The sequence below is a fragment of the Musca autumnalis genome, unplaced genomic scaffold, assembly GCF_047663935.1.
Source record: "Musca autumnalis isolate F117 unplaced genomic scaffold, ASM4766393v1 scaffold_2, whole genome shotgun sequence".
In the NCBI taxonomy this organism is placed as follows: domain Eukaryota; kingdom Metazoa; phylum Arthropoda; class Insecta; order Diptera; family Muscidae; genus Musca; species Musca autumnalis.
In genome coordinates, this window is record NW_027411755.1 from 76884616 (window position 1) to 76912225 (window position 27610).

The 27610-nt window shown below is 38.6% G+C and overlaps 1 protein-coding gene and 1 long non-coding RNA gene across 4 annotated transcripts in view; both read right to left on the reverse strand.

The window, feature by feature from the left end:
- LOC141394131 (uncharacterized) overlaps positions 1-27610 on the reverse strand; it is a 127194-nt gene that overhangs the window by 23099 nt on the left and 76485 nt on the right. The gene's annotated exons all lie outside the window — the stretch shown is intronic.
- The window catches only part of TTLL5 (Tubulin tyrosine ligase-like 5), a 54162-nt gene continuing 37353 nt past the window's right edge, over positions 10802-27610 (reverse strand). For 2 of the 3 annotated variants that reach the window (XM_073968033.1, XM_073968034.1), the window contains one exon: positions 10802-14519. In XM_073968033.1, the coding sequence (XP_073824134.1) occupies positions 11361-14219 (2859 nt within the window). In that variant the 5' untranslated portion in view covers positions 14220-14519 and the 3' untranslated portion in view covers positions 10802-11360. Of the gene's footprint in view, positions 14520-15926; positions 16184-27610 lie in introns of those variants that run through there. The other variant, XM_073968036.1, reaches the window with a different exon arrangement.

Consider the following 27610-nt stretch of genomic DNA (forward strand, 5'->3'; position numbering starts at 1 on the left):
ATGAAAACCATATTTCAATACAGCATTTCCATTTTCCAAACAATATGAAAATTTCATGCCAAGGGGTTGGTGAAAATGACATGCCAAAGCATTGGTTAAAATGACATGTCAAAGCATGGGTGAAAATGACGTGTCAAAGCATTGGTGAAAATGACATGTCAAATCATTGGTGGAAATGACATGCCAAAGCATTGGTGGAAATGACATGTCAACGCATTGGTTAAAATGACATGCTTAGGATCCAGAAAAGAACGTCATCTTTTGGGGTCCACGCTCATATAAAATTCATCGATGAAGATGCTAAAAAGATGACATGCTAGATCACTTGCACCCATGATTGAATGTCATCTTTGGCATCGAACATTTTGCTGGGCTCCTAACTTTAAAAAATTATTCATTGGGTTTTTATTATTGCATTTTCCCAAACTATAAATTCTTACAAATGTTTAATTTATATTATAAGAAAACCGACTAATAATATAGTAGAACAGGAATTACACATAGCCCAGAAAGTCTGCGTTCACCTTACTACATTTCAAAAATGATGCTAAAACTTTAATAAATAGGTAAATGAGATCAGTTTTTCTTTCATAAATATGTTATTGGGACACTCTATGTATAGACTAATATGTTCTACCTACAGTTTCGTCAATATTTCGATGGCTTTTTCCATTATTTACCTAGAATTTTCCTTTTATCGATGCCAATTTCTTTGCCCTTGTTTTCCATTCTTGAAATACTTTACTTTTTTAAGTTAAGAGTGCAAACGACCTCACAGAATGATCAGTTGTGACAATATTGATTAAAAATGGGAAAAAATTTAAAAAAAAAATCAAAAAAACTAACGGTATTATTGCAACATACAAAGTGAACGCAGACTTTTTGGGGCTCTAATTTAGCAGTTGTAACACTTTTTACCGTTATCTTCGTAATAATAATACATTTTCAGGAATTTTTCTTTTTATTCTGGTACTAAAGAGTGCCAATAACATATTTATGAAAGAAAAACTGATCTCATTTACCTATTTATTAAAGTTTTAGCATCATTTTTGAAAAGTAGTAAGGTGAACGCAGACTTTCTGGGCTATGTGTACCCAGCAAAATTTTAAGGAAGGGGTTCTATGCGATGACGTGATTTCATGTCATCTTTTGCATTGGTTCAAAGGAAGTCGTGAAAGATCCGATCTTTTCATTAGGATTTGAACCAATGCAAAGGAAGTCGTGAAAGATCCAATCTTTTCATCAGCATTTGTACCCATTCCATCGATCCAATAGAGATGATGTTTGTGTTTTTATTTACACACCTGTTTGTTCCAGTACTGCAAGAATCTACTACATATTTTTTCTATTTTTTCCGATAACATAAAGGAAAAATTGTTATCGTAGTAAAAATTAGTAGATTCTTGCATATTCCGGAACAGACCAAAGTTGTTAGAACTGTCGTCTTGATGTTGTCTTACATTTCCTGCATATCAGACAACTAAAACTTCTAAACAATTGGTATTGTATGAAGCTCGAAATGTCTGCAATAAAAATGAAGTCCCAATCATCGAGCTAAAAATAGAATCGGACTGCACACATTGTTATTTTAAAAGTTCCCTTGTCTGTTCTAAAACTGACATAAAAAAATCAATCAAGTCTCGCTTCTTGAAATTTGAAAAAAAGTTCGAAAAGAAAAGGAACAAGAATCTGAAAAAAAGAAACGACGTTTGGAAAGAAACAATTAAAAATAAATTAATAAAGCATAAATGATATTTTCCAGAAAAAGTCTCTCATCCCCGTTCGTAACATTTTGTTCTTAGAGATCCCTAAAGCAAGCCGGGTTGTAGATCCCTACATATTTTCGTCACTAAACAAAATAGTATAAATTTCCAAAATGTTATAAAATAACAAAATTATAAAATAAAAGTAATTTACGAAATAAAAATACTTAAAGGAGTGCAGTTGGAGTCCATGTCGAAATCTGAACTGGTGATGGGAAGATAATTGAAAAAACCTTTTGTAAGATGAAAGAATATCAGTTGCGGAGAACGGAGGAAGTAATCTTTTGCGTTGCAGCGGTGGTGATTACATTGCAATTTTGGATGTAAATCAAATCAATTAATTGTAGTTATTTCCTGATTTCGTTATAAAGAGTTAATAAAGAGTTTTGTTTGTCCATATTTCAATAGAGGATTTCCATTTTCCAAACAAGACATGAAAATGTCATGCCAAGGGGTTGGTGAAAATGACATGTAAAAGCATTGGTTAAAATGATATGTCAAAGAATGGGTGAAAATGACGTGTCAATGCATTGGATAACATGACATGCTTAGGATCCAAAAAAGAACGTCATCTTTTGGGGGTCACGCTCATATAAAATTCATGAGTGAAAATGACAAAAAGATGACATGCCAGATCACTTGCACCCATGATTCAACTCATGATTTGTCATCGAAGATTTTACTGGGTATATTCCTAAACTCTTGTATACACTAATGTTAAATGTAAAGAAATTTTGTATAATACAAGCAATAAACAAATGAAATGAGGAAAAACGCTATCCCAGAACAGAGAAAACTGGTTATATTTCATTATAAAAAAATAATGTGCAAAAGTGACGAAAATATAGATATAATCGATTTCGTGAAACACATGAGCCAGCCAAAACCAAGAACTGGGAGGGAAGGTAGAGGAATCTCCTGAAAAATTACGGCTAAACCGACCTTAATTTTCTTGAAATTGGTCACTGAGTCCTAAATGACTTTCAGAAGATCGAAAATATGCACTTACATTACAAAAAAATCGTAAGGATAAAGCCTTTCATGAAGATGGGTCTATAATTGTGCCTGGAGTTTGATTAAATTTTTTGTGGACGGACGGGCAAACATAGCTTGATCGTTTTAATTTGTCGATGAAGATTGGTAAACAAAAGGGGGGCCTAGGACGAATGTTCCACTCCTTCCACATTAAGGTGTACGGTATTAAGAAATCGATTCAACTTGAACACTTACGCAAAAGGGGCTATTATAATTCTATTGTCATGGAACTTCACTAATTATAATAAAGCCCTTGCTTACGAGTTTTCTCATAGATTTCTTATACAATTTATAAACGATCTCTCACACTAAAAATAAAAAGTTTATCTCTCTATGATACAAAAATAAAATAAAAATTTGTTTGATAAATGTAGAAAAAGCAATTTTTGCCCGGAGTCAAGCTTTTTTTTTCACAACTCCGACTCTAGCAATCTTTGCTAGACTCCGACTCCGAAACCCTGGTGCCACGTGATGAAAAAATATTCAAAACTGTCAGAATTTCGCCCTGAGACCTGCAACAAGGTGCGTCCTCATGTCTTCAGTGGTCCATATACAATATTTAGTTGCCGTACTTGCTCAGGTGTTACCATGAGAATCACCCACGGGAGTTGCCAATCTTCTACTGGGCGCGTCTTCCCGGGTGGCGGATGGGAAGGGGGTTTCTGAGATATGCGGGGTCGGCAGCGCCCGAGGGAAACTGAAGGTGTTTACTGTCTCCACATATCTCAGAAACCCTGGGGGTTTGTTTCTCTTTCAAACCCCCCGTGGACCAAAATTGGATCGGGGTAGTTCCCTTAAATAAATCAACTAAGATGGGTAAAAGACGTAAAAGGAGTAAAGTTACGGTGCAGGGAGTTAATAACCCAGTACCGGCGGTAAGCGTTGGTGAGATCACAAGCCACGTACCGTCGAGATCAAGCGATTGTGATCCGGCTGTCTCAGGTGTGGATGCCTTGGCACCTACAGCCGTAACTGCTACAAGTGCAGTATATACAACCCGAAATATTGTTGACGGACCGGTTTTTCAAAAGGATAATGCTTTAGCCAAAACTGGTGTTAATCAGTCCACGGCTGACAGGACCGAAGTTTTGGGCGGGGACGACCTACATCTCAAAGTGATTGGGGACAGTCTGGAGAGACAGAGTAGGGAACTCCTTGACCAACTGGAGAGACTTGTTCCGACCATACCACCAGAGGACATTACGGTGATCCCAGCTGAGTCAACAAGAAGGTCTGATGACGACATGTCCACTGACGGTGATGTGGTCGAAGAGGTTGTGAACCTGGGTTCGCAACCACAGACAAGTCGCAACCAGTCTGGTCCTGTATCGGCACCAGCCGATACTAAGCTTCGAAGGCAGATTGCCACGGAGTCAATGGATGTTGATGGAGAACCTAGAGATGATCCATCAACAGCCACTGACTCTAAGTCGATGACCATCGAGGGGGAATCAACGGAAGCTCCAACAATTGCCACTGACTCTGAGTCTCCGGCCTGCGTTGGGGAATCCAAGGAAACCTCATCGACGGACACCGACGCAGACGCAATTTCCGCCAAAGAGGCTTCAGATACGAGGCACTACAAGCGTGCAGCTTCGTATCTGCGCAAGTTCGTGGGAAGGGACGCGAGCTCGCATACTAGGAGAGAGATCATGTTCATCAAGAGCAAGCTCAAGTACATGCGGAAATTCGAAAGAATCTATCCAAATGCACCCAGATGCGAGCTCCTGGTGGACAAAATCTTTCTCCCGAACCCTGCTTCAGCTTCAGCCAAAGACTCAGTAGAGACTGCGGCGACAAGCAAAAAGGTGGAGGTGAAGCCTGCTGCTTCTGACAGCAAGGTGGAACCTAAAGCTGTTCCGAAGCCGAACCCGAGCCAGAAGGGACTGGAAAAGGATAAGGGGCATAATCCGACTCCAAATGATTCTCGTAAGAGTAGTCAACTGGAGAAGGTGACTGTCCCAAATCCGGCTCCTACCCCAACTAATGAGGGTAAAGCGGACGAACAGAAGGTGTCTAAGACCTGCGCAAGCCACTCGGTGGTAACGACGGGTGGATCGACTGGGACACCATCGACTTCGGAGAAGACGAACAAGTCCTCGCAGTCAAAGACTGTGAAGCGAGTTCGCTCTTCAGAAGGCCCTCAGCCTTCGCCAAAGAAGACGATGATCTCTCAGACGGTCAACACGGCGAACTCCTATGCTGGTGTCCTTGCTCACAAAGCCAAGGGAAGCAGCACCAGTACTGAGAAGGCGTCCACCTCCTCAGGAAAAGCTGTTACCAAGGCACGTGAGCGAGGACGTAGGAAACCCTACGCCAAAACGGCCACGGTGGCAAAAGATGACGAGCTCCTAGTTGCAATCATCGACCGAGCTGACCCCTTCGGGAAAATCAGCGAAAGTCACTGGTTGCTCTTCGAGACTCGGCTTCGTTTAACCATTGTGTCCACTGAGGCGAACCAGGGTCATGACAATAGAATCAGTTTGGTGGCGCCTTCCTTCACAAGGGAGTTAAAGTCATTAAATGTCTCAACAGGAGCTCGCAAGAGTACCTTAAGAAGACAGTTAATGACTTTGATGAACTTTGGGAGGGGGCAAAAATTGCTGCGGTGTCTATAACGGAGATTCCGTCCAGGAAGGTATTCCCAGCATGGGTTCCCCCACCTACCGTGGATAAGGAACTTCTGCTGAGGATGCTGGAGCTCCAGAACCCCGGTCTCCTTACTAAGGACTGGACTGTAATGAGTCTCACCCCTTGTAAGGAGAATGGAGGGATGGACATTAAGATGGCGGTAGACTCCTCAGGAGAGGAGTACCTTAAGATTCGTGAGGGAAAACTGAACTTCGGTTCAGGATGGGTTCGGTTCCGACTGAGTCCACCTCGCGGAAGTCAGTAGGAGTAGGCAGGCGGCAGGTGCTACGCATTTTGCAGATTAATCTGCATCATTGTAAAGCAGCTGCCGCCGAACTACTCCTGTCCCTCACGAACTCAGAGGTAGACATTGTTCTAGTCCAGGAACCTTATATATATAAAAATAAGGTCTCTGGACTGAACAATGCCAACTTCGAGGTCTTTGCATCGTCCGAAGGGGACAAGGTGAGGACCTGTGTGGTAGGTAGGAAGAACCTCAATCTAATCTTTCTATCTAATTACAGTAATGGAGACATGTGCACGGTGCGACTGGAGAACGGCAGGGAGAAGGCCACTCTCCTGTCCTCAATCTACATGCCGTATGAGGACCCTGATCCACCAAATCAGGGGGTACACAGGCTGCTGAAGGAGAACCTGGGCGTTTTTAACGTTATCCTTGGATGTGACGCCAACGCCCACCATTTTCACTGGGGCAGCAAAGACACAAACACTAGAGGTGAGTCGATTTTCAATTTTATATTATCTTACAATCTAAGAATATGTAATATAGGAAACGATCCCACCTTTAAAATTAGAGGCAGGGAGGAGGTCATTGATCTAACCCTGTCTAATTTAGATGATTCTGTCGTCAGGAACTGGAGGGTATCCAACAAATGCTCCTTTTCGGATCATATGAGGATATACTTTGAAATCTCTTTCGACGGAGTCCGCCAAAATCCTTATAGGAACCCGAGAAGGACGGACTGGGGAAGGTTCACTGATCTGACGAACCATCAACTGACACTCCCCGGAAGGATAGAAACAGTTGCTGAGCTTAACAGTAAGGTGCCCAACCTAACAGAAATCCTTCTTCGCTGCCATAAGGATGCCTGTCCATTAACTTATCCTGGGAAGAAATCCCAACCGGTGTGGTGGAACAAGGATCTTGGCGAATTACGGAAAAACACCAAAAAGTTGTACAACAAGGCGCACTCGACGAAACTTGACAGTGACTGGGAATCGTATAAAGCGAGTTTCACCAAATACAAGAGTGAAATCAAGCGCGCCAAAAAGAAGTCATGGGTTTGTTTCTGTGAGTCTGTAGAAGGGGTAAACGACGCTGCCAGATTCCGTAAGATACTCTCGAAGGACCCCAAATCCATCGGTAGTGTCAAAAAACCGGACGGCACGTGGACAGACTCAGGTCTTGAGACTCTAAACCTTCTAGCTGAGACCCACTTCCCTGACTGCACGGATGCCAGTAACCTTCACATTGAATGTGACAACTTCCAAGTCCAAGAGTCAGTGGACGAGAGCCTCATTGATAAGGTTGTAAGCAGAAACAAAATAAAGTGGGCAGTAAGTACATTCAAACCCTATAAGTCACCTGGTCCAGATGGAGTAATTCCTGCGATGCTTCAATTTGCTGCACCGCAGATATACCAAATTCTGGAGGAGATCTTTAGGGCCTGTTTGTTTCTTTCCTGCGTACCAGATCTGTGGAAAGAGGTAAAGGTAACTTACATCCCCAAAGCGGGGAAAGCCAGTCACTCTGCACCGAAAGACTACAGACCTATTAGTCTATCCTCCTTTCTCCTCAAGACACTCGAACGACTGATCGATCTGGAGATTAGGAGCTTTGTAGACACTGCCTCGCTGAGCGACTCGCAGCATGCCTACATGAAAGGTAAATCTGTCGAAACTGCTCTTCATGAGGTCGTGGGTTTCATTGAGAGAAATATGGAGAACTCAAACTTTACCTTGGCGGCTTTCCTGGATATAGAAGGAGCCTTTAACAACGTAAAACTTGAATCCATTCATCTCTCGCTTAGATCGGTCAACACCCCGGAAACCCTGATCTGCTGGATAAAGAGAATGCTGGAGAGCAGGATCATAAATTCCAGTATTGGGGAGTTGACAACAAGGAAGACAGTAACACGAGGTACTCCCCAGGGAGGTGTACTCTCACCGCTGCTGTGGCTACTTGTGATAAACAATATTTTGGCGGAATTCGACAATCAGGGCATCAAGGTTGTCGCATACGCGGATGATGTAGTTTTACTAATAACTGGCAAATTCTTGTCCACTATTTCGGAGCTTATGCAAGGAGCCTTATCAAAGCTGTCTCGTTGGGCCACCACAAATGGCCTTGGTGTAAATCCAACGAAAACAGAACTGGTATTGTTCACCAGAAAGCTTAAGCTTGGCGACTTCATACCACCAACATTGGATGGAGTGCAGTTGCATCTATCTCCTGAGGCCAAATACCTAGGTACAATCCTGGATTCTCAACTGAGATGGAAAAGGAACGTCGAGGAACGGACGAAGAGAGGTATGATCGCACTCTATTCATGTAAGAATTCGATTGGGAAAAGTTGGGGTCTAAATCCAGCTATTGTACACTGGTTGTATAATACTGTGGTGAGACCCATCCTATCCTACGGATGTCTTGTCTGGTGGCATGCGCTTCGACACAAATCGAACTCGGGCAGCATAGACAAGGTGCAAAGGGCAGCCTCGATCCTGATAACTGGAGCTTTTAGAAGTACACCACAAGCAGCTCTGAACGCGATGCTAAACCTCTTGCCCACGAGAATTAGCATCAAAGGTCAAGCAGCACGTAGTGCTCTAAGGCTACATGAATTGAATCGTTGGCGTGACAGCACCTATGGTCATGCATGCATTCTTCGAGAGCTAGGGCCAAACCTTGGCTTAAATCAGCAGGGGAAGTTCAGCGACTACTTATCACCAATCCATAGATTTGATGATTTTGAGGTCGTTATCCCTAGTAGAGATGACTGGATCCGTGGTAACCCTCCTCTGGACGGTCTGGCTTTCTATACAGACGGTTCCAAGATGGAAGAAAGTACCGGAGCTGGCGTCTACTGCGAAAAGCTTTGCCTCGAGTACTCTTATAGGTTGAACAGCGACTGTAGCGTTTTCCAAGCAGAAATCTTCGCGATCAAAATGGCCGCAGAGTTGATAAAAAGTCTGGATGCTGAAATCTTTGAACCGGTGACTATCTTCGTTGATAGTCAGCCGGCTCTTAAAGCCATCAAATCCCCCAATATCAAGTCTGAGGCCGTTCTTGAGTGTAGAACTGCTTTGGCGAACCTAACTAACGCTGTCCGACTCTGCTGGGTACCGGGTCACTGTGACATTGTGGGAAACGAGAAGGCAGATGAATTGGCAAGACACGGATCTCAATCAACAAGTCAAGCTATCACTGTTTCTATTAAACCTCCCATATGTCACGTTTTTCGGAAGGTGGAGACGTTCTTTGAAGAACAGGCCAAGGAACTATGGCATAATGAACCAAGGTGCAACGTGTCAAGGGCCATTTGGCCGAATCTTTCAACAAAGAGGACAACTTCGCTTTTAAGTCTGAGTAAGTCAGAAATCAGGGTATTGACGGGAGTCATTACCGGCCATTGCAACATCCGAGCTTTTATCGGCAAATGGCAGGATGATGGCGTGGACTATTGCAGGCTCTGTGAAGATGAGGAGGAAACGGAGACGATCGAGCATATTCTATGTCGTTGTCCGATGTTAACTCGAAAGCGGTATAGACTAACAGGAGTACGCTTTCCTCCAAGCTTAACCTTCTACTCAAACATGGAACCAACAATCATAAACAACATCATTAAAAATCTGAAGTGGCTGGGACGGCGCGACCCATAAGCGTAACTACTTCTCTGACAGTTTTTTCCACCATCGCCAAAAAAAACACCCTCTCTGTCTTTATTACATCTTCATTATTTCTTATAATTAATTCATTTATTATTACTCTCCAAACCACACCCCCCTTTTTTCTTTATTCTTCTCTCTTTTCTCTTCTCTTTTCAGGTAATTCTGAACCTCCTTTTTTCTTTATGGATGATCACAATGGACCGAAAGGTCTCCGAGTGGCGTAGTCAATATACACATATATTGACTACACATCCCCAAACCTAACCTAACCTACCATGAGAATCATCCTAATCACCATATGGTTGATAGAACCTCTACCCAGGCACTTTAGGAGGGATTTTCATAATCTAGAAAGAGAGGCCCAACGTAACAAGAAATAATTAAGAGGTTCTTAGTAAGCCTATCAAGTAGATTTAAATAGCATTCACATAGATGCAGTCGCAGATGCCATAAACAACTATTGTTTAAATGCGGTCTCCTGAGGACATCCCACATCTTTCGCAGCTGAGGAACGTCACTTGCACGACAAACCAGAATAGTTTTGGGCTCAACTACGCTCGATGGTGCAGCCGCCTAAATTCTTATAGGGCAAGGATTAATGATCCTGTGCAAAACATCTGCCCAGCATGCGACACAGGCCCGCACGATACACTGCACCTTTTCAACTGTCCTGCCAAACCCACCCAACTAACTGTAGTATCTTTGTGGTTACAACTCATAGAACCAGCCACATTCCTAGAACATTCCCAGAACGGTGCCACATTCCGAGAGCCATATTATGCAGAAAAACGAACTTGCAAACATATCATATGCTGTTACAACAGCAACAAGAGACAGTCGACTACATGTAGGTGTCAACGCATATCTGCATAACTAAAGCTGAAAACACAACCAACGTTTGGGTAAAGCCTTGTGCCGTTTTGGCAGTTTTTACACTGTTGGGCATGATGCCGAAAAATTCAAATTCATTTGAAATATATGCCGGCAAACAGATCAACGCTGGACTTTGGTGACGGCGTCGCCTTGTTGTTGTTGTTTTTTCTCAACTCCCAACACAAAACTTTACTCCAACGTTGGATGCGTTTTCAGCTTAACTGTTCCTATGAATGTATGAATTTTTTCTACGATTAAAACATTTTGGCGGCCAAACGCATTCACAGTGCGACTGAACCAACTTTAAATGGAAGCTGCTTACACCTGGGAAGTTTTTGCGTATTCTGAAATGTTTATAGATGAGAAAAATCAAAAAACCAAAAAATCGCCAGAGGACTTTTTAATATATTAAAAAAACAAAACCGCAAGTCTCCGAATCCGCAAAAACTTCCCAGGTGCAAGCACTTTCCATTTAAAGTTGGTTCAGACGCATGGTGCATTAAATTAATTAAATAATTTGGAAATATATGTACATTCTAAAAACGATTCATCCTTACTTACCCACAGAATAAAATGAAAACAACAAGATATCCTTTTAAGCAAAATATTCGCAAATAGATGAACCTTTTTATTACGAAATTTTTAAAAAAATAAATACATTTTGTTTCATCTTCATCTTTGTGTGTGTGTGTTTACAATACAATTAGCTAAAGATATTTGTTTTTTAGTTAAGAATTCAAAAAGGACTAGTGTCGTTTTTATTATAAATATTAGTTTTGTTTTTAAATTTATGTATATTATATATTTTTGGGGGGAAATTTCATTTAAAAATCTTTTTACTTACTTTTATTATTATTATTTAAAAAAAATATGGAATAGCTAAAAATATGTGTGCTTAAACTTAGAATTTATTTAATTATTAATTAATTTATTAAGATAAGATTCATTGTAGGCATTTATTAATCATCACTTACGAGCGAGCGGCCTCAAAGCATTTTCGATTTCCCGTATGTATCACATGACACCTGAAGAAGGTTTGTGTGTGTGTGTTTCTTTTTTAATTTTAGTAAAGCTTTTATCATCATGTCCAGTGAATTAGCTCACGAGTTCAGTTGACGTTTTTGGGCGGGGTAAGGGGGGAATTGCTTATTATTTCCTAGTTTGATCTTTTCTGCTATTAGTGGTGGCTGTTGTGGTCACCTCTTTCTCACCAGTGGCCGACGGTCGGTAATAGGCATCCGATTTATTAAAATCACGAGCCCCAGAACCACACAAAACCATAGCGGGCAAAGCTTTCAGGAAACCATGTAGACCCGAGGGAATAGGGGGAGTCGCTGGAACAGATAAGCCACATCTGTTATAGAGATATGGCATGGTACCTGTAATATTAGTATGAAGCCCCAAAACTGCTTCTAGATCAGCTTCCTGGGCTTGTGATAAAAATTCAAGGAAAAGACTAGTTGGAATCATAGCAATGTGATCGAAAGAATCCACATAGGCTTCAGTGTCACGATTGTATTGTTCGAGGAAATCGCCAAGCAATTTAGCCACCATGGCAGAACGAGCCTTACTCGCAGCTCCAAAATTTTGTGGATTTCTAAAATAAACAGGGGCTTTGACTGCACCTCCCACACGATTTAGAAATTTTAAAATTATCTTTTCATGGCTGTCTTTGGGTTCCTGTACCAGACGTCGCAAAATTGCCTCGAGATAAGTGCTGAAACTTTGGCGTGCCTGCAGTTGTGTAAGCTCAGAGCCGTTTTGTATTAATTTTAGTACCTGTTTTCGCAATCTCTTTCCCTCCTCTTCACATTTGGGCTCAATGCGCTTGGTATCAAAGCATATGGGAGATGCTGTTTCTAGGGCCCGTTCATATTGCCCCATTCGTTCTTCAAAAGAATTTCCCTCTTTAATGTCACCATTCTGTTTTGCGCCATACAATTGTTGGAATATGAGTTGATTGTAATTATGTTGCGACATTGTCGATTGAAAGGTTTGACCTTGCAATACCGGAGTTGACATTGGTATACCCGTTGTAGAATCTAAGAAATTACCATATTTAGACATACTATCTTCCGTGGGAAATATGCGCACAAAGCCTCCACGGCGAGCATTTTGGAAACGAACATTACGAATTATACGCTGTTCTTCCAATGTTAAATTCTTACAAGCCGAGGTGCTGACAGAAGAACGCTTAACACCCCCACCTCCCACACCGACGCCAGTTGGTTCTGCTGAATTGGTACGTCTATTGTGAGATACACTACGAAAACGTGTCCAACGACTGTCGTAGTGGGCCCGCATAGCCGGACTATAGGCGGGAATTCCGACACACGTTAAAAGATCAGTTATTAGACATGATTTGACCTTAGCATCCAGCGGACTATCAACACCCATGGACGGTGATAAATTCACCTCGAGTAACCATGGCTTCAGCGTATCATCAATAAGTATATCAAAACCATAAAGCTCAAAACAATTGTTCCCGTTCGGAACAAACATACGACATGCCGATATAATGGATTGGGCACAGGAGAATATCGACTTGATAATTAAATCTTCTATATTAGCCATTAACATATTAGTATCACAACCTTGAGATTTTAAATGTCTTAATAGGGCCGACAGCGTCCATTTATGTCCCACATCTTCTTCGTGAGCATCATTCGACTTGATGTAGTCGGTATGATATTTATTAATACTGTAATTGCACAGGTGCATACAAGGATTCCATAGATTGTCAGCGTCTAAGTCATACTTGACAGTGGCTAATCGCACCAAACCCTCTTCGTAAAGGTAGATAATAAGTGGATCAAAGGACGTGACTAGAACATACACCCGTAAATCACATTTATGTCCGTCGATGCACAACGGATCTGCCACATATTTCGATACCAGAACTTGTTCATCTTGTGGTATTTGATCGGGAGAGTTGACGATAAAAATACCACGTCCGCGACTAGATGCAGCCGGCTTAACTATCCAGGGACCACGACATTTGTTGTGAGCCGTTACCAGATCCTTATACTCCAAAGGTAAGAGGAATGATTGTGGCACAATATCAAAGTGCTTCATACCTCGCAAATGTTGCATACGTTCGATGTTTTTGTAGAGACGATCTTTGCGTGTCAGCTCGTACGATCGCGGAAAATGGTTGACCCTTTGATATGGGGATAGATTTCTTAACATATCAGGTTTCATGTGTATTCCAGTCCATAGAATGCTAAAGGATTCATCGTCCTCAGCTTCGGTAAGGCCATGTCGTGCAAATATTTTACGCAGTAACTTTGTTTCGGTTTGAAGAAATTTATAGGTCAACTTGAGATTTGTGGCAGGCATATCCAGGGCGGCAGTAGTGTGATCCCCATCACCATCGTTTTCGTGTTCATTTTCTTGTTCATTATCGTTGTCAAGCTCATTTTCCGATGATTGTGTGACATTGGTACGGGACCTGTTAACAAAAGATCGCTTGCTAGAAGACACTTCCTTTTCATTATCCTCTGAATCGTTGCCATCACTAGATATGGAATTATCACTCGATGACATTGAATCCCATAATTTTTTGTCTAAATGCTTTGGTATTGAAACAACACAACGTTTATGTTTGCTAATTGGTGAGTTGCGAATACTGGTGCCGACTCTTCGATGTTGTTGTAATTCGTTAGCTTCGTTACATTCTGCCTTGTTAATAATCACTGAGCTGAGACTAGAAGTAGATTTACTTTTGGAATTTTCTTTGCGTAATGTTGTGGCATTCTTGTTCGGAGAAATTTCACCTTCTTCTTCGTTGTCGCCTACCTTAACACAAGCTCCACTCGAACTTGAACGGCTTACATGATGTTGCAGCTGATGTGGCCGTGAATTTAAAACCGTTGTTCGAAATACCAAAACAGCATCTCTGGAACCCAGTCCGCCACTGGTAATCCATTCGTCGTCAGCTGGCTTTTCGAAACGTCGATTGCCTGTTGCAGTGCCATTGTTATTGGGACGGGCATCAGTTGTGGGCATAATGATATCTCCAGCACTCTTAAGGCTCACTGGCTGGCACACTGGTACATTTCCCGTACGAACACTAACTGGACGACTGGACGTATTGCGTAATTTTGCGCGACTTCCGTTAACTCTTTACCGAACGAAACTTCCGTTTAATAATTTCTACTACTAATGATTCATCCAATGATTCCACCAAGTCGATGACAACATATATTCCTCTGTCGCGTAATCGCCTTGACATGTTCTGCAGTAGCCTTAGGGGTGTGGGTATAAAATCGTCGTCATTGCCCTTGTCGCCTTCGTTTGTTGTCTCTTCTGAAATTGATTTGATCACAGAAAATGAATTTTGATTGCGGTTCGCTTCAAAAGAAATTTGCAAATTTGTTGTTAAAATCGAAAACTTATAACGCGTTTTAGTGATGGCCAGAATTGTTTAAAAGATAATCACATCAAAATTTCTTTATAAATTCATTTATGGAAAGGAAAAACAATACACCGTACTCAAAGGAAAAAAAATCACAAACAATTTTGAGGGTTGTTCGTTCTGTGATGGCTGTTTGCTCGGTCGTCAGTTGTGGTGTTGTTTCCGTAGCTAATATAATGTTCCTACTGACTGCCGCCTGTCGCCTGAGTACAATGGCTAGAAGAAATTCATGTCCTTAAAATAGCAGGTTCACATTTCTCGCGTGCGCACAACTTTCCAAACAATCTCATGGTGTCTATGTTTAGCGCTCTTATACTCTCAAACACGAAATGCTATGTGTGCAACTTCCGAAGTTTGAGTGGAAAATCTGTTACGATTCAATTCACCATGCGTCAGTTGCATTGTTTACATTATAGTAATGGTGGTGGCTCATGGTTAAGGGAAGGAGGGGGGTCTATAGACAAGAGCAAGGCGGCGGATATAGATGTCAATGTTATTTTCCATAACACATATACCTGCTGCTGCTGTTTTTTGCTTATTGAAAAGCGAGCATTAGCGAATGTGTAAACAAATCGATTAAGGTTGGGTGGCTCTGTCTGACTGTCTGATGGTGAGAGCGTTTGTGTTTTATAGTATATTGGGATTTTTGCTTCTTAGTCACGTTTCAATTGGAGAAAATCTATCAGATACTGTTAATACATACTTGCATGCTGCTTATCGGAAATACCACAGACCTTTCTAATGACTGACTGTGTGCGGAGAAATTCTCAAATAAGAAGACAAAAATGGTCAGAATCTGTTAGCTACTACAACATAGTATATGCAAATTGAAAAGTATTTCAGTTGTGCTTTTCAAAGGTATTTTTGAGCATTAAATTATGCACAGTGGTGCGTGTTTAACAAACCATTGACCTTGACATTTCAAATTATTTGAAATATGGGGGTTCACAAATATCATTCAACCAGGTAGTTTAAAATTGTCCAGATTTATAAATTAACGCATAGGTATATTGCTTTGTTATACGACTGCTTCCATAATATAGAATTCAAGTTATTTCCCATGAACATCCTTGATAGGACAACGGGAGAGGAGGCGACATACATTGTTAGTCCAATAATATCTTAACTAATATTTTATAGCTGTAGCTGTAGAACATAGTGCGACCATTTATAGAGAAGTTATACCCAGTCGAAATAACTAGAAAAATTGGATGTGGTTTTGCTGTGAGGTGGAACCACAGCTGAACAATGTTTTGTCTTATGGAGTCCGGAAAACAACGCTCTGTGTAAGGGCTTACCATAGAACCAGGTAAATAAAATTTATAACACAATTATTTTCGGATATGGGCGAGGAATTATTGGTTATTTCAAAATTTCTAACAAATTACACTGTATTGATAATTCTTAACAAAATGTAGAAACCATGCCGTTCCGATTTTTGTTGCTGCTTAAGTGCAGAAAATACGACCGCCGGAATGCGTTCAGTTTCACAGTCAAAGCAAACGCAAAAATCACAAAAACAAAAATTGGCTAGTGCTTTTTGGAACACCTTTCACGAATGAGACAGACAAAGTAAAAATAAAATTGAAACTCATATCGCTGCGCAACGGAACTGAATGAACGGTCGGTCGAACGATCAACTCGATGGATGTGTGTATATATAAACATTTTACAAAAACAATGCATAATAATAAATTCTTTTATTACTGACAAAGTCATGCATATAATAAACATTTCGGTGCACTTATTTGTGAACACCCTTTATGGGTATGTTTTTTGTTTGTTTTAACATGTTCTGCTATTTTGTTATTATTTTATTTAAAAATACAGTGGCACAAACTTGTTTAGTAGAGCAATAATGATGAACTTGCTCCCAGAGCATGGCCTGGGACTCAATTCTGTTTCTATGAAAATGTGAAATGAAAACTTTTATAAAGGAAAAAACAGGTTTCTTATTCTTATTTTATGAGAATGTGGAATGACAAATATTTGCTCTGTTCCAGAACCTGCAAGAAGCTACTATTTTTTACTACGATTACATTTTATCCTTTATGTTATCGGAAAAAATAGTACAAATTAGTAGATTCTTGCAGTACTGAAACAAACCAATTTTCTTATAATATTTATCATTTGACATTTATGACCTGTTTCTCTAAAACGATCCTAATTCAAATTCGATCGAAATACAACCAAACTCCAGTTATTGTAAAAAAAATTTGATTGGAAACACAAATGCGCCAAATATGTTTCAACGAACAGAAGTTTGGTAGTAGTTCGAACGAAATTGAATTTAAATCGTCTAAGAGAAACAGGTAATTAATTTCATTATAACAATTTTCATCTCACAATTAGTTTTCTTTTGTCCTAAGCTCTTCCTCCAAGCTAACTGAAGAATATCACTTTCTTTTAAACAAGGTTTAATACCAATGTTCTGCCCATTCATGGCCTGTTTCTCTAAGACGATTTGAATTCAAATTCGTTCGAATTACTAAAAAAATCCTGTTTTTGTAGAAAATGTTTGTTTGATTGAAAACAAAAATGAATCAAATGTTTTTCAAAAACCGAAGTTTAGTAGTAGTTCGAACGAATTCGTATTCGAATCGTCTTAGTGAAGCAGGCCATCAGAATCCGAAATACCATGTCAATCCATTTAGATGATGTGTGTACAATAGGTTTATGACCTTTTTTACAACCTCGTATCGCTGTATCATATTTTTATGAGTTTTACCTAAGACTAGATAAAATCTTAATTAACTTACGCACATTGTCAGTTGAATATTTTTCTATATGAGCTTTTTGACAAACTTTTGAAGTCAATATAAGCAGATACATAACTGAAAACAAAGATTTGGAGCCACACGACATAACCAAAATAGCATAACCTCTTGTTTCTCACTATCATCATCAAAAAAAAAAAACAAAGAACTCGAAAATAAATCTTCAACTGGGGCTCTGTTTCTATGAAAATGTGAAATGAAAACTTTTATAAAGGAGAAAACTGTCAAATGAAAAAAAAATTATAAAGGAAATATTTTTCATTTCAAATTTTCATACAACAAGAATCCAGCCCCTGATCTGCGTCAATGCCACTCAGTGTTCACTTCTACGAGCACATTGACCTGATTCTCCCTGACTACTACAACTATTATCAGCAGCTCAAGCTAAGTGGTAAATTTTTGCCAATACTGTCTGACATTATACAAGGTGCTCTAGTACAACTTTTAAGCTCGATCGTGGTCCAAACCATCATATCTGATTATCGAAACAATTAAAAGCAACTATAGACTGCTTTGAACGTGACCCTAAATCTTCAACCTCAGGCTGCGGCACCGACGTAGCCAGGGGGGGGCCCGGGCCCCCCGAAATGTTTTTCGATCCCATAGGATATTAGCTTATGCTATATATTTTTTTAATTTTTGAATAAAATTTTTAAATGTTTTAAAATTTTCAAGAAATACGTAAAGTACTTGGAGGAACTATTACAGAGAATTATTGAACTACATTGGTAAACTTATTGTCCAACATATTTGGAAGTATAAAGACTAATGAACACGTTAGGCTTTTTTAGCAATTTTTCGCATAGTTGTTGTTAAGTTTTAAGGTGTTGTTTAAGCGCTTATTCGTAATTTTAGGCTGACTGCAAGTGTTACTGAGTTCAGAAAAAGATGTTTATTTGTATTTGTTGAACGTTTGTTGCATATTAAGTTCAATACTTATGGCTTATAAACAACATCTAGGAAAAACATTTTTGCGCTCTTTTGTTTTTGACATTTTTGATAAGAGCAATTCAACAATAAAAGATACAATCGTTGCTTAGTTTTGTGATTTTAAATTGTTGTATATAGTTTCTAACACGTTTTTGTAATGAACTATTTTGAACATCATAACAATAGGTCTGTACGATAACCTCGCAAGTGAAAAGTACTTGCAAGTTCCTCAGCAAGTTCTCAGTAACGTCTCTCCACCAATTTTACTCTCTCGAAGCTAAAAATTTGTAGATTGTTATCGAACAGCAATTTGCAAAAACTTGCAAGAAGTCAGGTGATTTGAAGAAGAAGAAGATCTTGGCGGAAAAGATTAAATAAATAAATAAATAATAAAATAAAAAAATAGTCACCACAAACTACAAAATAAGTTATTTTATTTACATCGTTTTCCATAATTTATTTAATAATTTTCCCCTTTTTTATTTCTATTTATTTTAATAACCAAACGTTTGTTTTTGTTTTTGCCAAGAAGTCCGCCACAAAACATTCGAATTTTAATCAGCTGATCAAACTTGCAAATTCTTACAAGAAAATTTTTCCTTGCAAAAACTTGTAAACAAAAGTCTCCAAAACTCTCCAATATTCTCTCACAATTGTCTCCAAATTCTCTCTCTTTTACTTTGCAAGTTTGTTATCGAACAACATTTTGTAAAAGTTTGTGCAAATTTGCACAAACTTTTGGGTTATCGTACAGACCTAATTACAAATTCTTTATTATGTTTGAAATTTGGAAAAAAAACCATATCAATCATTTTTTATGATATAATTCTGTTCCACCGCAGTGTCGCCCGTTGAGATTTATTGAAACTGGTCTCTTGCTACAAATTAGTAAATGCCTATTGTAAAAAAAAAACATTTTTCTGTCGTATTTGTATGTTTTGTTCGACGTTTCGAATGATAATAAAATCAAGATTATTGAGGTAAAAGTTTATATTTTATTTATTGCATATTATTTCCAATATTTCGAAATTACACTGAATTTCATCTTCAGGGATTTTTCTGTCGATTGCTCATTGAATTGTATTTTGGGAAGTACTTTCAATGGATACACATTTTTAGAAATGTTCATTTTTCCTTCTTCGGCAAATTACTTTGTGACGACAAACAAAATTAAAAAACGGTTCGGGAACAGATTCTTCTTCGTCAAATCTCAACAAATATCAGTCGGCTTTGCGGACATGAATATACCCTGAGCCTGTGTGAACTGAAACTTTCATCTATGGGCAGATCGAACAACGGCTACACAATCAAAATCCCTTAACCCAAAGCTATGTATTAGGAGATTTTCAGAATTGTGTAGCCATTTGCGGACATATGAACTTGCCAACAAAATAAAGATTTTATCATTGATCACAAGTGTTGCGGAGAAGGTACCTGAAGAAATGGACCGGGCCAACATAGTTTATTTTAGAAGTAGATATTAATTTGGGGGCATTCGTTTTAAAAGATATTGCGCCCACCAGTCATTTCAGTTCTTCACCAATGTAGTTAATTTTCGAGCTTAAACTAAGTTTCGACAAAATATTACTAAATCCAAAGTTTGGTCCAAATCTGTGGCTCCATTCAAGAAAAATCGCACATTCCACTTTAGTTAAAATTCTTGACATTTGAGGAAAAATACCAAAAGGAGTAGACAGAAAATCACCATCTTCGAAATTTATCTAAGGCTCGCAGAAATATCGCGCTAAAGTTGTCGTGCACACCAACCACTACACATGATTGCCCTAGGTGTTCATTACAGCTTTCGGGCCATTTTCTCTGGAAGTATGGACTTGCCCCTGAAAAAACATGTACTGTAGTAATAGGGGACCCGAGAACGCTTGTTGCAAAATAGCAAAGCGTTTCCCGAGAGGTCGTTTTATTTATTAATTTATTTATTTCATATTTTTACTTATAACTAAATTATTAGCATACAGGAAGTGAAGCCATATTTACTAATTATCCAGAGAGGTCTTAAACTGCACTTCTCTGAAAAATTTTAGAAATACTCTGTGGAAGGATATCGAAAGAGTGGATCGATATTGTCCATATTCGAAGTTGATCGAAATTTGGACAAAATATCACTAAGGCAACATTTTGGACAGAATCGGTTGATCTGTTCGAGAATTATCGTGTTCTCCAGGCAGCCACCCAGATGGACGAACATAGCTAAGTGGGCTCCAAATTTTCTGAAACACATTTCTTCCAAACACTCTTTGACCTTAAAACCATTATTTCGATGAGGCACATTTTGACTAAAGGCTGAGAGTAAAAAAAGGTTAGATTGGGTAAAATTGTGTTTATGGATTTTCGCTAAAATTCTGGGCGCCAGAATTTCATTTTAAAAGTATTCAAGACTGACAAGACATGAGTTTTCCTAGTTCCTGATCAACTTATGAGAAGATCCACGATAGGAAACCAGAATTTCTGTAAGAGAAGTCCGACGATTGTCCCCCGATTGGGTGCTAGAATTTGATCATGGATAGACTCACTATTGCTCAGCATTAGTTCTCTATCACGAAAACCACAATCAGCCTTCAGAAATTTTTTGCGATAAAATGTACGATTGAACACCAAAATATACTTAGGGAAATAACTACAATTGGTTTCTTTATGACAATAACAACGGCAGCGTGATAAAGACAAAAAAGAAGACACGTGTCTCGGCGTTTTTTCCCCCTTTGTTTATATAACTCTTAAATATACCTGTAAATATAAAAAATATTACTGGATAACGCCATGATATCCGAACGTTCCCTCTGCATAAATCAATTCTCTACTAATCCCATTTTCCTTCCATAAATAGCTCAATAGAATTCGAGTGGAAAATTGAAGCCGTGATTTTGAACTTTTGTGAAGTAGGAAACGAAGGAAATGTCCTTAACATTCCATGTAAACAACAAAATAAAATGTTAAGATATTTCTAAGGCTTTCGATTGTATACTCTTTCTTTTGGTCTTACCGAAGTGATATCACTGAATTACATAACATTCACGGTAGTTGTGAGTTATTTCATAAATGATACACCCAAAAATATATGCGATTATTAATATATCCATTGCTTTGAACATATATTAACTCTGATATATTGTCAAAAAGACAAGGGTCATTGGCCAAGAAGTCTTACGTCATTTTAATTAAAATATAGTAATGAACATTATTTCATCAGTAATATAAGTCTAAAATAAGGTTTACGTCTTTACTAAATTAGAAATTTTCGCAAACATGAACTTTCAAAATTTTGGTCAGGTGGCGCCCCCCCCCCCGAAATGAAATCCTGGCTACGTCCCTGGGCTGCGGGGTCGTCTTTTAGTCACCGAGAATCAGGATCGTGGCAGGTTTCGAATTTTGGACATGCGAAGGTCTTTTAACTTAATTGATATTCAAATTGAATCACATCAGCGTTTATATGGCCATCACTTTCAGGTATGATACACTCTCCGTATTTTTTTCCAAGCAGAATTATTTTGGCTGGAGGTAAGTAACTCTGCTCTGGACGGTGTGGCAATGTACACATATGAATGCAAGATGGCGGAAGGCATTGGCACCAGTGTCTGTAGCAAAAATCCAAGCACTCATTTAAGCTAAATTATAACAGCTATTAGACTAACGAGGGTAAATGTATACTAGGGTGACCCCAAAAAATTTTTTTTTTTTGATTTCCTACCCCCTAATTTTTTCCACTTGATCCAAAAACCTTATATGTGTAATTTTATGGCGATCGATTAATTTTAACGCGTGTCAACCTAGCCAAAGTGTCTTTCTTTGTTTTCTCTCGATTTGTGACTAAACCACAGTTTTCACGATATTCCTTTGAACGTAAATGTAGAAGCTAACTAAATAAGGACCATTTTATCAATGTATAACACTTTAAAATTTGGTCTGCGTCTATCCCTAAATTATGCTGACATTTTGAAGACAGATTTTATTTATTTTAGGTGTTTTTTGAAAATATCTTCTAATTTCGTTCCGCGTGAATGTAGCCTACACAGGTTCACAGAAATTTAGATCCAAATACGAATATTTTGTGCGAACATTTTTCAAAAAAAAATCTTATTTTTTAGGCCTAATTTTTACAATTGTCATTCGATTTTCTTGTACTTGGTTGCACATTTTTAGATTTTTACGTTGCGGATCTAATAAATCATTACTCGAGAAAATCCATCTACTAAAACGCGAGATACGAGAAATTCCAAGGTAGGAAAATCACCTAAAATTGTTTTTGAAAATATCGCGCATTTTATAGCGTATTCTGCGCGCCGTTTCCACTGCAAACGATAAACTAGTGCAGCATCTTCGTTTTTGCGGAAATAGAGATTTAAGGGTCGATTATGGATAGCAACTCAACTGTAGTTGCGTTGCCAGAAGAGAAAATGCAATTACAATGAATAAAAATACGGTCAAATTCAATCAATATCAGTCTTTTGAATCCTTAGCTATTAATTTATTTGTAAAAAGTAAAAATTTTAATGCGGAAATAGAAAATGATGTTACTAAATATGCTGTAGGCAACGCAACTGGAGTTGGTTTGCTATCCATAATCGACCCCTTAAAAACTTCACTGAAAAGGGAGCTACATTCATTTTAACCCAAAAAATAGTGTGTGATGCTACATCCACGGTTCTTGATTGATCCCCTTCAAGCAGACGTATGTCGATGTAGATTTTCATAGTGACACTGAAACCGGATGCGGAATAAAATTGTAAGCACTTTGCGCAAATAAGCGACGTTTTATAGGTTTTATAATGCTTAGATGCAGCCGATGCTACATCTTAGCGTCCAAATTATATTTCAAAAATATATACAAACTAGCAGACCCCGGTCCGCGTTGCTGGCCCATCGTAATGAGTTTTAATTCAAAAGTAGGTATTTTCTACCTCACTTCTTCGGTCCATTGTCAAACCGAGAAGGATTTTAAATGTATCAACAGATTTTGTCTGTAACCTTTCTTTTCTCTTACGGACTTTGTCGGTTTTTTCGCCAATTTGTGCCTTTTAGGATTTATTATCGTCCATGTCACTGTCTTTATCCTAAAGTGATCTAATAATAAAAGTTAAAAAAATCGAATTCTCCCGCTTATTTAGACATATATGTTTTAGCTTTTCATGGCTGATGGACCGTTGAACCTCACCATTTAAGTACATTTGTAAATATATAGTTTTTCTAGATCGGGCGACAACCACCGTTGTCTCGAAAACTAATTTGCAACCTGATGCACTCATAAGTTTAACAAATTCACCGATTATAAAATAATAGGCCCCGAAATTTGTCTACAAATATATAGCATTTTGGACGACGGGACATACCTGAATATTTTCTGACAATTAGGTTCAGTAGTTTTGGAAAAATAATGTTTTGAAAAGAGTGGGCGTGGTCATCAGTTTTCAAGATATAACATATTAAAAAAGTGGGCCTGGTCCGGTCCTAGGGTGCACACAACTTCATTGCCTACCAAAATGTATGCTGAAACCGATATAATCATAAGTTTGGCTTATACATATAGCGTTTAACAGAAAGGCATGGGGAAGGTACCCCACATAACAACGGCAAACATTGAGCTTTTGCTGCAAATTTTATGGAAATCCCTTCAGTAGTATTGGAGTTATGACATACTAAACAAAAACAGGCTTGGTCGGGCCTATAGGCCCCAAAGAAGTACCTAGATTGTAGATTAATCCGCAAATTTTTATTCCGATACATACATAATTTTTGCAAATATAACGTTTTTTTTTTAAATATCGCATAGGGGAGGTACCCCACCCCCTCTGGAATTCAATAAAATATGTAACCTGTTTTCGGGGGCGTGGTAAACTTTTCTTTCCAAAAAATCTAAGTTGGTTATGACAGCATTTGATTTTTATTCATAAAGGTAAGGCGTTTTTTTAAATATGCCCTCTTCAAAATTCAAGAAAATATGCCTGTACATTCCCTGACATTTTCACGAATATCGGTTCAGTAGTTTTGTAGATGTAACATATTTTAAAAAGTGGGTATGGTACGGGTGCCACCGTGGTGCAATGGTATGTACGCCCGCCTTGCACGCAGAAGGTCGGGGGTTCGATTCCCCGGCCAGGCGACATCAAACATTTTTCAACGGTGGCAAAATACCCCTCAGTAATGTTGGCGACATTTCCTGAGTATTTCAACCTTGAAAAACTTCTCCATAAGTGGTGTCTTAAGACACGCCGTTCGGACTCGGCGATAAAAAGTAGGTCCCATATCATTGAGCTAAATATGAATCGGGGTGCACTCATTGATATGAGAGAAGTCTCCCTTGTCCCGTATGGGATGTTGTGGAACAATGTTTTTTTTTGGGTATGGTCAAGTCTTTGGTTCCTCAAAAGTAGGTAAGGTCGGAGACACAACCACAATTGACTCGCAAATTAACTTCCAAATAGATACATTCGTAATTATTGTAAATATAACATTTTTAAAAAAGTAGGGTATAGGGGAAGTTCCCGCCCTTTCCGAAATTCAACTGAATTTGTAGCCTATTTTAAGCGGAGACCATCTCTGTACATTCCCTGGCAATTTCAGGAAAATCGGTTCAGTAGTTTTTGTAGAAATGATAAAAATAGAAAATGGAAAAAAGTGGGCATGGTCAAATTTTCATTGCATAAAAACCCAAATCGAAAATCGGTCCAGCCGTTCTCAACTGATGCCATTACCAACGAACGATATTTGATTTTTATTTATAAAGATTTAAAAGTTTAGACAAATCGCGATTTTCTTGAAAATCCCCTGTAGATATAACCTAATTAGAAAGTGAGCGTGGTCGGATCTTGAGGCACAAAATAAGTACGTAAGGCTGGAGACACAATAGCCATTGACTCGCAAATAAATTCCCAAACCGATACATTCCTATTTGTTGAAAATATTGCATTTTTACAAAAATAGGGCATAGGGGAGGTACCCGCCCGATCCGAAAGTCAAAAAATATGTAGCCTATTTTTATCGGGGACCAACCCTGTACATTCGCTGAAAGTTTCAGGAAAATCGATTTAGTAGTTTCGTAGATATAACATATTTAAAAAAGTGGGCGGAAAAGTGGGCGTGGCCAATTTTTCTTTGCATAAAAACCTAAACTGCACTATGACTAACATTTCCACAAAAAATTATCCAAATCGCTCTAGCCGTTTTCAACTGATTCAATTACCAACAATTGAGTTTTATATATAAAGATTAAAAACTAGTAAGGAAAGGATCAAAGTCGGCCGGGGCCGACTATATGATACCCTACACCACTGCGAATATGTAAAATATAAATCGGAGCTATATCCAGATCTTAACCGATTTCCATATAATTTGGCACATTTTTTCACAGACCGAATTCAGTCACACATTCCAAATATCATTGAAATCGGACTTATATAGCGTGTTTGGTGCAGCAAATACGCGAAATCGGCCGAAAATATATATGGGAGCTATATCCAAATCTGAACCGATTTCGATATAATTTGGCATATTTATTTCCAGACCGAATTTAGTCACACATTCCAAATTTCATCGAAATCGGACGTATATAGCGTGTTTAGTGCAGCAAATACGTGAAATCGGGCGAAAATATATATGGGAGCTATATCCAAATCTGAACGGATTTTGATATAATTTGGGACACTTATTTCTAGACCGAATTTAGTCACACATTCCAAATTTCATCGAAATCGGACGTATATAGCGTGTTTGGTGCAGCAAATACGTGAAATTGGGCGAAAATATATATGGGAGCTATATCCAAATCTGAACCGATTTTCACCAAAAGCAATAGCGTTCTTCCTATGGCTAAAAAAATTGTAGTCCCCAATTTTCAGCTGAATCGGAAAAAAAATGCGACCTGTACGTTGCGAACAAAAATACATGGACAGACGGACGGACATGCATAAATCTACTCAGAAAGTGATTATATGTATATTAGGGCTATAACCAAAAAAATACCACCACATAGCCGTGTATAGCATGGAAAACTATTATGAAATACGGTGTCAATTTTTCTCTATCGCGAAAAAAGTTTCCGCACCAAATGCATGGAAGTTCAGAAATGCATTTTTTAATTTTATCTGTTATAACAAAATATTTGCTTTTCATTAAAATTTTTATTTTTTTGTAATCTAATTTAAAATCATTATCAAAGCGTTCTGGACCAATTTGATCTCAAATCGCGCCATTTCGTAGCATATTAGGAACTTTTGACGCTATTGCAATTTTTGGTTTTTCTTTATAAACTCGTGAATTTTATGTTTGTATTTTTGTACCTATCGGACAAGAGAATTTGGGGTCATTTGCAACGAATTCGCGAAAGTTACTCATGCATTCTAGAGTTGAAAATATTGGACTATTTTTTCAAAGCAAAATTTACTTTTTGTTACCCGATGTGTCGGGTGGCTAAACTTATCTGGACAGTTATATCGAAACGTAGAACCTTCTCACTACTTTTGCTTAGTAAGTCCAAGATCAGAATCGCGATAGGTGTAATTACCGGCATTGACTTCTGTAGGCTTTATGAGGATGAGGGAGAGTTAGAGACGATCGAGCATCTGCTATGTCGCTGCCCAGTGCTTGGATATACCAGACAGAGACTATTAGTGACTAAGAATTTTCTACTCTCACCGAAGTCTCATCAGAAGATGCTGCAACCCTTGTCCGTTTCTCAAACTCGTGTAAATGGCTTTGGGAACACCGTGCTATACCCATACAAATTTTCATTCGCTTCAATCTATATTCTTCACGCTATCTACCACACTATCATCTTCTTCTTTTACTACGAACCCTTTGTATCTATCCCTCTATTTCTTTCTATGGTCACCGAGTGAAGCGGCTATAATGAATTATGGTCGCGCATCCTTAGACCTAACCTACCCAAATTTGTGTTTATTTTAGCTATACCATCCAAACTATTATCCCGATCATTATAATTTTAGTCTCATTTGATTCCCGTGAAGTTTTTATTTAAAACTATTTTTTTGTAGTTTTTGACGGGTAAATAAATAGACTTGTATTTTGAAAAAAAGTCGGATTACATTTAAAATTTTGTAATTTTTGTGTAAATTCCGCGAATACTGAGTAACATTTTACAAATATTATGCAATATACTCACTGACGTCGCTTCGTGATAACTATATGGGGACAATTGTGCTCATTAAAAAAATTAGCGTTTTCATAATTATTGATTCTTAAAATCCGAAGTAAAACCGCGATAACTTTTGTCCGCAACAACCAAAAATTTATATTGTATGTCC